Source organism: Mustela putorius, unplaced genomic scaffold (genome assembly GCF_011764305.1).
Source record: "Mustela putorius furo isolate JIRA1106 unplaced genomic scaffold, ASM1176430v1.1 tig00001130_pilon_pilon_pilon, whole genome shotgun sequence".
Taxonomy (NCBI): Eukaryota; Metazoa; Chordata; class Mammalia; order Carnivora; family Mustelidae; genus Mustela; species Mustela putorius.
The window spans coordinates 1,956,663-1,969,580 of NW_025421584.1; the positions used below are offsets into that span (position 1 = coordinate 1,956,663).

The 12,918-nt window shown below is 37.2% G+C and overlaps 1 protein-coding gene and 1 pseudogene across 1 annotated transcript in view; both read right to left on the reverse strand.

Moving 5' to 3' along the window:
* Positions 1-12,918, reverse strand: part of LOC123394002 (ankyrin repeat domain-containing protein 26-like) — a 109,998-nt gene that overhangs the window by 70,799 nt on the left and 26,281 nt on the right. The window contains exons 7-9 of the mRNA XM_045087424.1: positions 12,347-12,380; positions 6,541-6,616; positions 227-350 (exon numbers count right to left, since the gene is read on the reverse strand). Coding sequence (XP_044943359.1) covers positions 227-350; positions 6,541-6,616; positions 12,347-12,380 — 234 coding nt within the window. The remainder of the gene's footprint in view (positions 1-226; positions 351-6,540; positions 6,617-12,346; positions 12,381-12,918) is intronic.
* LOC123393992 lies at positions 11,018-12,198 on the reverse strand (annotated as a pseudogene).

The window sequence follows — 12,918 nt, forward strand, 5'->3', positions numbered from 1 at the left end:
TGACTGCTGTGAAGTGTGTAAACCTGGTGATTCACAGACCTGTACCCCTGGGGATAAAAATATATGTTTATAAAAAATAGAAAATTAAAAAGAAAAAGAAAGACAGCAAAAAGAATAAGAAAAATATCTTAAAGAAATGGGTAACATAACTGGATCTACATACTGTGATATTTTCTATACTAGCATTTAAGCCTAGAAAAAAATGTATGGATGTTCACTAACTTACCACGTCTATCATTTTTATCTGCCCTGTCAGCAGAAGTCAAACAGTCATTAATTGTTTGCGCTTGTGGAACACTTTCAGTGATACGATCGTCCTTTGTTCCAGTTGCTGGCCTCTCCTCTCCTTCCTATAAAAACAACAAAAAACAAAAACCCAACTTCAGAAAACATCACATCAATTCACGTGCTCACCCACTCACTCAGAAAGACAAAGGCTTCTGTCAAGTCATAGGCACTATCTTTGGAGAAAAGAGACTGCCATATATACTAGTAGGGGTAGAGATAGACAAAAACAAGAACAGAAGAGTATCATTTACTAGTTTGACAGGTGAAGTGAATAAAGCACAGTGAAGGCACAAAGGGGAAAACAGTTGTATATGGGAAGCTCAGGAAATGCAGCGAAGTTGGGCTGTATTTTGAGAGAGAGACTACAAAAAGACGGTGCAAAGGGCATTCTAGAAAAGGTAGAATGAGCAAAAGGACGACGTATGGAATAACACAGTAAGTGACGAGAGCTACAGAAGGTGGCAAAACTGGAACACGATTTTGGGGTGTGGGATAGAGAGATGGAATTGGAAAATCAGGACTGAAACCAAAAAGGCAAGTGTCATGCAGGAATATGAACTTTCTCCTTCAGGTAATGGATAGCCACTAAAGAAGCAGAGGAGTTACATCACCACAAATATATTCTAGAAAGGTCACTCTGACAGCAATGTAGAGATGAACATAAAGGAACCCAAAGGACACCTGGGTGGCTCAATGTGTTAAAGCCTCTGCCTTCGGCTCAGGTCATGATCCTGGGGTCCTGAGATCAAGCCCCAATCAGGCTCTCTGCTCATCGGGGAGCCTGCTCCCTCCTCTCTCTCTGTCTGCATCTCTGCCTACTTGTGATCTGCCTGTCAAATAAATAAATAAAAGAAAGAAAGAAAAAGGAGCCCAAGCCAGAAGAGGATTTCAAAATTATAGGTGAGAGAGGGAATTATAGTAAGATATGAAAATGGGAAGCAGGTACAAAATAATGAATGCAGAGAGTGACTAAATGTGGTGATTTTATTTAAATATTTTTTAAAGGTTTGATATGTATTTGTCAGAGAGAGAGAGAGAGCACAAGCAAGAAGAGCGGCAGGCAGAGAAATCAGCAGACTCCTCGCTGAGCAAGGAGCCCAACGAGGGACTCAAGCCCAGAACCCTGGGATCATGTTCTGAGCTGAAGGCAGATGCTTAACCGACTGAGCCACTCAGGTGCCCCTTTTCCTAATTAAATTCAATTAATTAACATATAATGTATTATTTCAGAGGTAGAGATGTGATGATTTTTTTCTAAAAGATTTAATTTATTTCTATTTAGAAGGAGAGGGTGTGTATGCAGGTGGAGGGGCAGAGGGAGAGGAAGAGAGAGAATCCTCAAGTAGACTCCCTACTCAGTATGGGGCCCGATCAGGGCCTTCATACCAGGACCCTGAGATCATGACCTGAGCAACACCAACAGTCAGATGCTTAACTGAGCAAGCCACCGAAGTGCCCCTGGATGTAGTAATTTCAGGGAAGTTTGGAGTCCAGGATTTTTCTACTTCAGTGTTTCAGTGGTGCTATCTACTAGGATGGGGAAAACAAATGACAGAGCAGATTACAAAAAGTCAGGGAAGAAGAAAGGGTCAGAAACAATGTCTTCAACCTGGGACATACCAAATTTGAAGCACCCAGGAGACTTTTTTTTTAAAGATTTTATTTATTTATTTGTCAGAGACAGAGAGTACAAGTAGAGGGAGGGGCAGGCAGAAGGAGAAGCAGGCTCCCCACTGAACAAGAAGCCCAAATCAGGACTCAATCCCAGCACCCTGGGATCATGACCTGAACCAAAGATAGAAGCTTAACTGACTGAGCCACCAGATATCCTGAAGCACCCAGAAGACATACGAAGAAAGTTCTAGACAAATACATTTGGAGTAGGAAAAATGACATTACTCATAATGTTAAAAGATAAATATTGGGTGCCTGGGTGGCTCTGTGGGTTGAGCCTCTGCCTTCAGCTCAGGTCATAATCTCAGGGTCCTGGGATCGAGCTCCACATGGGGCTGTCTGCTCAGCAGGCAGCCTGCGTTCCCCCTCTCCCTCTGCCTGCCTCTCTGCCTCCTGCCTCTCTGTCAAATAAAAGCATAAAAATCTAAAAAAGAAAAGATAAATATATATACTAAATATAGATATACTAAAATATACTAATGTGATATAATTAAATAATATAAACCTACACAGAACTCTTGAAATTTTCAGAATAAAAATAAAAGCAGGTAACTATCATATGATCTCCCTGATATGAGGAATTGGTGATGCAACATGGGGGCTTAAGTGGGTACAAGAAGAATCAATGAAACAAGATGGGATTGGGAGGGAGACAAAACATAAGTGACTCTTAATCTCACAAAACAAACTGAGGGTTGCTGGGGGGAGGGGGTTTGGGAAAAGGGGGTGGGATTATGGACATTGGGGAGGGTATGTGCTTTGGTGACTGCTGTGAAGTGTGTAAACCTGGTGATTCACAGACCTGTACCCCTGGGGATAAAAATATATGTTTATAAAAAATAAAAAATATTAAAAAAAATAATAAATAAAAGCAGGGAGGAAAAAACCCATGGGATCCAATATTTCAATTATATACTACTTGTGATCTCTGTCTCTCAAATAAATAAATAAACTCAAAAAAAAAAGAAACAAAATTTTATATTTTTTCTTTAAGATTGTTTCAGCTTAAAATTTATTTTATTTAATGGATAAAGATTAAGAACCTCACTTACATAGTCAGAAATTTCAGTTTTAAGTAATGAAAAGACTACATAAAGTGTTTACTTATCTCCTCTCTTTATTCTCAAAAAGATCTAAAAACTTACCAAGATTATACCACATGGCAAATAAATTCTAAATCACAAGAAAGAGCACCTGGTTGGCTCAGTTGGTTAAGCATCTGCCTTCAACTCAGGTCATGATCCCAGGGATGAATCCTGCTTTGGGCTCCCTGCTCAGTAGGGAGCCTGCTTCTCCTCTGCCCCTCTCCCACCTCTTATACTCTCTCTCTCTATTACACATACAGAAAAAATAAAAATAAAATCTTAAAAAAAAACAAGAAATATAATGACCAAAACTCAAAGTTCATAATTAATCTGAGTAAGGCCTAAAATAGATTTCACTTTGCATTATCTATAAACACAGGTTTTGCTAAATTAAATATACAATATCACACTTTATCAACTTAAAGGTAAGGATAAAATTTTCTTCCACTTCTTCATAAAAATAAGCTGTAAGTCATTCAGAGGAGTCTGAGCATTTTTTAATTACCTGCCTTCATTTTCTTAATTTGCACTTAAAATAATTTCTACCATATTTTATGATGTAGAGTATTTGCTCTCCCATAGCCCCACAACTGCTATTGTGTTTTTATAATAATCTCTCTCAACTCTGCAAGTTTACATTTATATCGCCGTTCCTTTTTTTTTTTTTAAGTTAATCCCCGTAAAGGGCTTTTTTTAAAAAATTTTTAATTTAATTTTTTATGAACATATATTTTTATCCCCAGGAGTACAGATCTGTGAATCACCAGGTTTACACACTTCACAGCACTCACCAAAGCGCATACCCTCCCCAATGTCCATAACCCCATACCCCTTGAAGACTCTTAACTATAGAAAAGAACCTGAGGGTTGCTGGAGGGAGGTGGGTTGGGAATGGGAGGATTACGAGGGAGTGGAATAACTGAGTGATGGACATTAAAGAGGGCACTTGAATTAATGAGCAGTGGGTGTTGTACACAACTGATGAGTCACTGAATTCTTCTGAAACCAATAATACAGTATATGTAAAATAAATGGAATTGAAATTTCAAAAATGTTTAAATACTTTCTTTACCAAAGTAACCTAAAATAAAATTTATTCCTAGGTAATTAAAAGTATTATTGAAAAAAAAAACTAACATTAAGAAATGTTAACTATTTAATTGTTTTTAAAATGTATTTGCATGATTTACATTTGCATGAATATCTCTTACAGGAGGAAATATTAAAATTTAGTTTTTAGTAGTATCTTAGTTAGGTTAGTTGGAATTGCAAACAATTTAAGTTGCTTCTGTTTGCCAAAATGCTAAAGACAGGGACACCTGGGTGCCTCATTCGGTTAAGTATCTGCCTTTGGCTCAGGATTCTAGGATAGAGTCCCACATTGGGTTCATTGCTCAGCATGGAGCCTGCTTCTCCCTCTGCCTGCTGCTCCCTGCATGTGCAGTCTCTATCAAATAAATATTTTTTGACAAGTGATTGTTTAAATTTAGTTCCTTCCAGAAAAGAGAAAAAAAAATCATCATATACCTTGTGGGGCATGATTCATGAACAAAAACCACACACACAAAACAGAAAGTCATAACCAAATATGTTGACAGTGGAGATAGAAAGAGATGGACTGAAACAATAGACACTAAAGTTTTCTGCAAGGAAAAATTAGGGTAGGAATAAGTCATTAAAAAAAAAAAAAAAGCTTTGGAGGGAAAGGAAGAAAAAAGGAAAAATATAAGACATGACCAATCAATAAAGCATGAGTGTAAGACAAGAAAAAGAGGAAAAATGTAAGTTAAAAAATGATATGTAGAAAAAACATACTTTTCAGTATATGTAAGTGTGATTATGGATATACCATAAACAGAAGTCTCTTAAAATTTTTTCCAATTACATATATATCTATCTATATATATATATATTATAAATATATATAAAACAGAGGTTTTTTTTCAGAGTATATCCCTAATACTACTGACTTTTCTCACTCTACAATTATTTATTTATAAATACTATAGTAAAGAATTTAATTTTTTGGCTATAAAGTAAATTGCTCAATTAGTGGCCATCTATTGCTACCTGAAAGCCATAATTATCTCTCAAGAGAAAAAATAGTAAAAGAAATGTTTCTAATACATCAGCTTTCACATGAAGAAAGAATTGGTAATAAGAATTCTAAGGAGAAATATATACATTGGAAGGATATATCTAATGGGACACAAATGGGGTTAAAGAAAAAAAGTTGAGGAATTTTTATCAAAAAAATTTTTAAATTTAATTTTGTGTGTGTGTGTTCCAAAATTCATTGTTTATGCACCACACCCAGTGCTCCATGGAAAAGATATCCTCCTTAATACCCACCACCAGGCTCAACCAATACCCCCCACCCACCTCCCCTCCAAAACCCTCAGTTTGTTTCTCAGAGTCCACAGCACTCATGGTTTGTCTCCCCCTACTATTTCCCCCAACCCACTTCTCCTCTCCATCTCCCAATGTCCTTCATGTTATTCCTTGTGCTCCACAAGTAAGTGAAACCATATGATAATTGACTCTCTCTGCTTGACTTATTTCACTCAGCATAATCTTTGCCAGTCCAGTCCATGTTGATACAAAAGTTGGGTATTCATCCTTCCTGATGGAGGCATAATACCCCATTGTATATATGGGCCATATCTTCTTTATCCATTTATCTGTTGAAGGGCATCTTGGTTCTTTCCACAGTTTGTCAACTGTGGCCATTGCTACTATGAACGTTGGGGTACAGATGGCTCTTCTTTTCACTATACTTGTATCTTTTGGGTAAATACCCAGTAGTGCAATTGCAGGGTCATAGGGTAGCACTGTTTTCCAAAGTGGCTGCACCAACTTGCATTCCCACCAACAGTGTAAGAGGGTTCCCCTTTCTCCACATCCTTTCCAACACCCGTTGTTTACTGTCTTGTTGATTTTGGCCATTCTAACTTGTGTAAGGTGGTATCTCAATGTGTTTTTGATTTGAATCTCTCTGATGGCTAATGACGATGAACACATGCAACTGGCACAAAAACAGACACATTTCCAAGAAAAAACAATTTGCAATAAATAACTGGTCCACTAAAGTTTCATTTAGGCATGAGTATTATAAAAGTCATGTTAGAAGAAAAGAAAGAGAGGAAGAAAAAGGAAAATAAAAGACAGAAAAGTCATGATACTATAATTTAAAACTCACAGTAAGAATCCTTATCCATGACCAAATGTCCTATTTCCTCCATCATGGGAAAGCTTTTTCCAATATAATTTTTCTGTCACGATACATTTCCAGCCTATTTTTTCCACCTTCGTTATTTAACGGAGTTTAAAAAAAATTCACCTTGTCATATTTCTATAAAATGGTTTGTTCTGACCAACTTTCCACTTCAAACATAAAATGATGATAGGCAGGCCACTGTTAAATTTTAAGAGCAAATAATACACAAAACTAAATTCAGAGCAGGAAAATTAATTTCACAAGAGAGTACATTACCTTTGTATTCAAACTTAAGTCTTCAACACCTGATGCAGGCCATGAAGCATCATCATCACCAGGTTTAATGGAAATACTTTAGAGCAAAAATACACAACAAAAACAAGTTCATGAAAAAGAAAAACTGAGTTAAAAGTCAGCTATCTACTTATTAAATGAAGTTTCTTGATGTAATTGAACTTTGACCTCTGTTTTTGTTATTTTTTATTTTAATTCCAGTATCATTAACACACAGTGCTGTATTAGTTTCATGTAGACAATATAATGATTTGGTAATTCCATCACCCAGTGCTCATCACAACAAGTGCGTTCCTTAACCCTTAGCTCCTATTTCACTCGTCCCCCCACCCATCTCCCGTCTGGTAACCATCAACTTGTTCTCTATATTTAAGAGTCAGTTTCTTGGTTGTCTGTCTCTCATTTTTTATTTTTTTCTTTGCTCATTTCTATTGTTTCTTAAATTCTACATGAGTGAAATCTTATAGTATTTGTTTTTCTCTGACAACTCTGCTTAGCACAATATTCTCTAGTTCCCTCCATTTCACTGCAAATGGCAAATTTTGATTCTTTTCTATGGCTGAATATTCCATTGTATATATATATGTCACTTCTTCTTTATCCATTCATCTATCAATGGACACTTGGGTTGACTATTATTAACTAATGCTGTTGTAACCACAGGGGTACATGTATCCCTTCGAGTTAGTGTTTTCGTCTTTTGGGGAGTAAATATCCAATAGTGTGATTACTGCATTGTAGGGTAGTTCAATTTTTAACTTTTGGAAAACTCCATACTGTTTCCACAGTGGCTGCATTAGTTTGCATTCCCACCAATAATCAAAGTGGATTCCTTTTTCTCCATATACTTGCTGACATTGTTACTTGTCTTTTTTTTCTTTTAACCGTTCTGACAGGTATGCAGAGATACCATTGTAGTGTTGATTTCCATTTGCCTGATGATGAGTGATGCTGAGTATCTTCTTAGGCGTCTGTAGGTCATCTGTATGTTTTCTTTGGAAAAATATCTGTTCGTGTCTTATGATAATTATTTTTACATCTACTTTCTTATAATTTTTAATATATTTTTTAAATTTATTTTTAATTTGTTTTCAGCATAACAGTATTCATTATCTTTGCACCATGCCCAGTGCTCATGCAATCCATGCCCTCTCTAATACCCACCATCTGGTACCCCAACCTCCAACCCACTCCCGCCACTTCAAACCATTCAGATTGTTTTTCAGAGTCCATAGTCTCTCATGGTTCACCTCCCCTTCAATTTACCCCAACTCCCTTCTCCTCTCTAACTCCCCATGTCCTCCATGCTATTTGTTATGCTCCACAAATAAGTAAAACCATATGATAATTGATTCTCTCTGCTTGACTGATTTCGCTCAGCATAATCTCTCCCAGTCCCATCCATGTTGTTACAAAAGTTGGGTATTCATCTTTTCTGATGGAGGCATAATACTCCATAGTGTATATAGACCACATCTTCCTTATCCATTCGTCCATTGAAGGCATTTGGTTCTTTCCACAGTTTGGTGACCGTGGCCATTGTTGCTATAAACATTGGGGTACAGATGGCCCTTCTTTTCACTACATCTGTATCTTTGGGGTAAATACCCAGTTTTTTATTTATTTTCAGCATAACAGTATTCATTATTTTTATAGCACACCCAGTGCTCAATTCTGATAATTTTTAAATTGGGTTAAAAAATTTAAAAATTGGGTGTTTTGGTGCTGAGTTCTATGAATTTTTTATATTTGTATACTAACCCTTTACTGGCTATATCATTTGCAAATATCTGCTCCTATTCCATAGGTTGCCTTCTTGTTGTGTGGATTGATTCCTTCACTGTGCAAAAGCTTTTGATTTTGATGTAGTCCCAACTTGCTCCTGAAGCAAGAGCAGTAAAAGCAAAAGTAAACAGAAACAGACCCAGAGATACAGAGAATTCTGTATCACCAGAAGGGAAGGGGGTGGGAGGATGGACAAAATGGGTAAAGGGGAATGTGAGGTTCAGGATTCCAGTTATAGTAAGTCACAGGGATACAGGTACAGCATAGGAAATACAGTCAATGGTATTGTAATAGCATCATGCAGTAAGAGATAGCTATGCTTGTGGTAGGCATGGTGTAACATTCAGAGTTCTTAAATTGTCTGAAACACAACATCACATTATGTGTCAACTATGCTTCAATTTAAATAAACAACCAAACAAATATACACATGTTAAAGAACAAATTTATGTTATTAGTGGGAATACTGTTCCCAGAGAGGTTATAAAGTATAAGGTCCAACTTTTTCCCTACACAGGTCCTGCCTTATTTAGGTCTACCTGAACCTTCAAAGCACTGAGATACCCAAGAAGAGAGACTGCTATAAAAATAGAGTCCTGGTAGCTGTTCCTCTATTTCCCTATACACCACCTAATATTTTCTTTCTGTGAGCTCTTAGATCACTCTTTTGCAGGGCTCAGTCGTACCCTCCAACCTTTTAAATCTTTAGCCTATGAAAGCAGATTCCCAAAACAAGCATACCTTCAAATGGCCAAGAGTAGGAGCCATGTCCTGCTCCTGGAGGACAAGCTAAACTGAAAGTCATCCATGTAATCATCTCAATGTAGACATGTTACCAACTACCAAAATGAAGCTCTGTTACTGATCTGACAGCCAGTCCTAGCCCACCAAACCCTACATGTACATGGGAAAGACATCAAAGAATTAGAAAAAGAGGTGGAGTGAGGAGACCCCTACCTTGGGCCATATATCTGTGTGGTTCAGAATCTCCATTCCCCCTTAGATACTCAAGAGGATCTTAGCCAAGATTGGGCTGCAAGTAGATGATATCACATTCCTATATGCTGTAAAAAGCCTTCCTCATGGCTCAAATGATTTTAAAACCCCTCAACAGCGGGGAGTGAGAAGTCGGGGTACAAGGTGGTGGGTATTATAGAGGGCACGGATTGCATGGAGCACTGGGTGTGGTACAAAAATAATGAATACTGTTATGCTGAAAAGAAATAATAAATAAATTAAAAATAAATAAATAAATAAGAGAACCAAAAAAAAAAAAAAAACAAAGAAAGAAAACCTGAAGTATGCTAGTTCATTCAATTAAACAAATCATCAAAAAAATTGCTCATGATTTTCTTGAACCCTCTATTTTAATATGCTTTTCTAAACAACTCCCAATATCCTGTGTCCTTCATTCCTTCCCATGTGTGTGTGTCCTTCATTTCTGTAATCCATCTTTATCTAACTTATCATATGCCCAAATAGTCTGACATCTTTTCTAAAACTCTTATTCCTATCCAACCCAGTGTTGTTATTCTTGAAAGTTGGCCTCTCCTGCCAATTCCTTCCTTACACACCTTCACTGTGTTCACTAGACCAACTCCCCATCTTTCTATTATTAAAACATTCACCTATTAAGATGAGAAAAAAAAGGGGAAACCTGAATGTAAATCTCATTTCTGTCACTTATATCCAAATAAGTTACTTTAATCTCTTTTGCATTTCAAATTCTCCATTTAAATAATCATTTGGTGAGGATGTTAAACACAGGTTGTAGTACCAGAGAGTATTTTGATTAGTTCATCTCTAAGATGTCCTAAAATCCTGAAATTCTATGTGCTTTTGATTTTGTCTACAGAAAAACAGAGAATACTTAGCTGGCAGAAAGGGAAAAAATGGAATAAAAGAAATGCCAAGAAAAGCAGAGAAGAAAGAAAAAAGAAAAACAACAAGAAAAGATTATAGAAAAGTCAACAGAGAAAAGGAAAAAAAAAACTACAAAAAAAGAAAAAGCTTCAAGATCAAGGGAACTAGCCTAAAGGAAAAACTAGAGTGGGAAGTCAGTAAACAGAGACTCATTTAGAAATATCCTCTAAAGAGATGATAATATTAATGAACGTATCAAGGCCTACACCTAAATTACATATACATCACTTCTGGAAAATCATTCATCTCAAGGAGAGCAGACATCTCTATATCTAAGAACTTGCCTGATTAGGTCTTGCTTATATAAAAGCTATGTACTATGGCCATAGGTAATGAGAGCCATCCTAAAATCTTTGACAGTAAAAACAAGAGACTAGTTGCCGCTGCACTAATTACCCCTAGTTATCACTAGTTGTCAAATATATTAGGACAAATGCTTGGACTAACCTGGTCTCTTAGGAAAACGCTAAATAAGCAAACACATAACTAAATTTGACTCTCTGAATTGATCTGACTAGGATCTGTACCTTAACCCCAGTGCTGCTGAGGGACAAAAGAATCGATGTGGGAGTCACGCAGGCTGACAGTCAAATCATGGGTCTACTACTCGTTTTTGTTTTTGTTTTTGTTTTTTTTACATTAAAGGATTCCTTTATAGTATGATAACTTCCTTAAATAGAAACACAATTCAAACATAAACACACTTGTAAAACTCTTTTTCTCTTAATCAAACCTTCGCTGACTACCACACTCAGCCACTAGCAGCATTTGGATGCAAAGGTTTCACTTGTGCTAATCTGGACAAGCCAAGGCAGAGACTCTGATTTGGAGACTTAACAGACACCCCTGCCAGTGGGCTCCTGCTGCTGTTGCTGCTGCTGCTGCTTCCAGACAGCGCTGGTGGCATCTACTTATGTTTTCTGCTTCCAGCTTCAGCTGGAAGGTTTGCATATTTGTAGTGGTTTCCAAATGGCCTCTTCACTGATAAAGCCTTTTTTGGTGAAAGCTGAGATTCTGATTTCAGGGCAGCTGGAGCAGAGTCTCTTGAAATCACTTCCAAAGTATCACATTTGGATTTAGGTTTCTTCTCCTTTTTTTTTTCAACTGGGGATTTTACCTTCACTTCTTTCTTTTTAATTTCTTCCACTTTTTTTCTCCCAGAGTGAAGTTTGCATCATCATCTTCACTCTCCCTAAAATCAGACTCATCCTCAGACTCTCCACCAGAGGTTCAGAGTCGTCAGCACTACCACCATCACTGCCTTCCAAAAGAATCTTCCTCTGTTGTACCACAGCTTTTGATGCTGCTTTTCTTTTCCCTTGAGCACTGCACACATCATCTTCCTCGGTAAGCTTATCCAAATCTAAATCATCACTGGCTACACTGCAATCGGAGAGATGGGGAGCCTTAGTCATTGTCCCAATTTCGCTGCTGCCACATTTTTTTGGTGCTTGTATCTTGAGCCTCTCCCATATCATTGGTGACCACTGGAAGTTCCTTCACTGATAAAGCTAGTGCGACTTCTAAGTCTGGCTGGTAGAGTTCGTTACCTAAAGCCATCCTTTTTTAGGGGTTTTCTCTTGTACTGGGATATGTTCTTTCTGGAGATTCTTCAATTTAGGTTTCCTTGTTTCTAGTATTAACTCTTTTGGTGTTGTTCTGGGCTTCTTATTCAAAGGTGTGGTTGCGGAAACAAAGTCATCATCGCTGCCAGAATTTTCAACTGTGAGTAACTGACTAGTTTCTTATGCCTCAGGGGGGCACCATGGCCCCCTCCAAGACTGAAAATTCACAGTGTTCAAGCTCTTGTTAGAAGCAGTGGTGGTTTCTGGGTCTCTTTAACTATAGAATCATAGGTCAATTAATCAGTGTTCCTGAACCACAGATGACTAATTAATAAAAAAATAGGCTGTAACAGCACATCTACTTCATGATGCTATTGTAATGACTATATAAGTAATAAATGTCAAGCACATAATATAGGGCCTAGCACACAGTAGAACTCTCAACAAATGCTTTTCTCTGCATTCCCTTAACACAGAATTTGTAAAAAGAAAAAAAAAATCCACAAAAATCCTACCTGATTACAAAGTCTTCTTCAGAAGTCTTATTCACTGTAAAGAAAAAAGCAAAATACATTTTAAATCAACAACAGAGAAATACAGAATATTCAAAGTCTAAGACTGATGTTGTGTTAAAAAGTATTCTTCGGGACCATACCTGGTAACCACACTGGAGTGAATATTAATTATACTATTGGTAGGCAGTTAACTCGCTAAGAAATCTTACTTTCTCCTCTACATTTACCAAATGGAAGAAAAGAATGGTATTTATCAGAATTTGATACCTACAAGTGGATGTTTATAATGACCATAATTTTAACCAAACCCTTGAGACTGACAGAAAATGGTGTCATTAGCAGAATCATCATCATAGACTGACAATGTCAGGATTCTTCTGGATTCTTCAGGACTTTCACTATGAGGCACAGTTAAAAGACACTATACTTATTTCGCTGTAACACAACAGAACTTCTCCAGATCTCCAGCAGGGGCTGTTAAGTTTGGGGTGAAACACCTCATCACAAAGTTTGGTCTACAGCCACTCTACTTTGCAGCATGGCAAAACATAGCAAACAGACTCTCTCTGGCC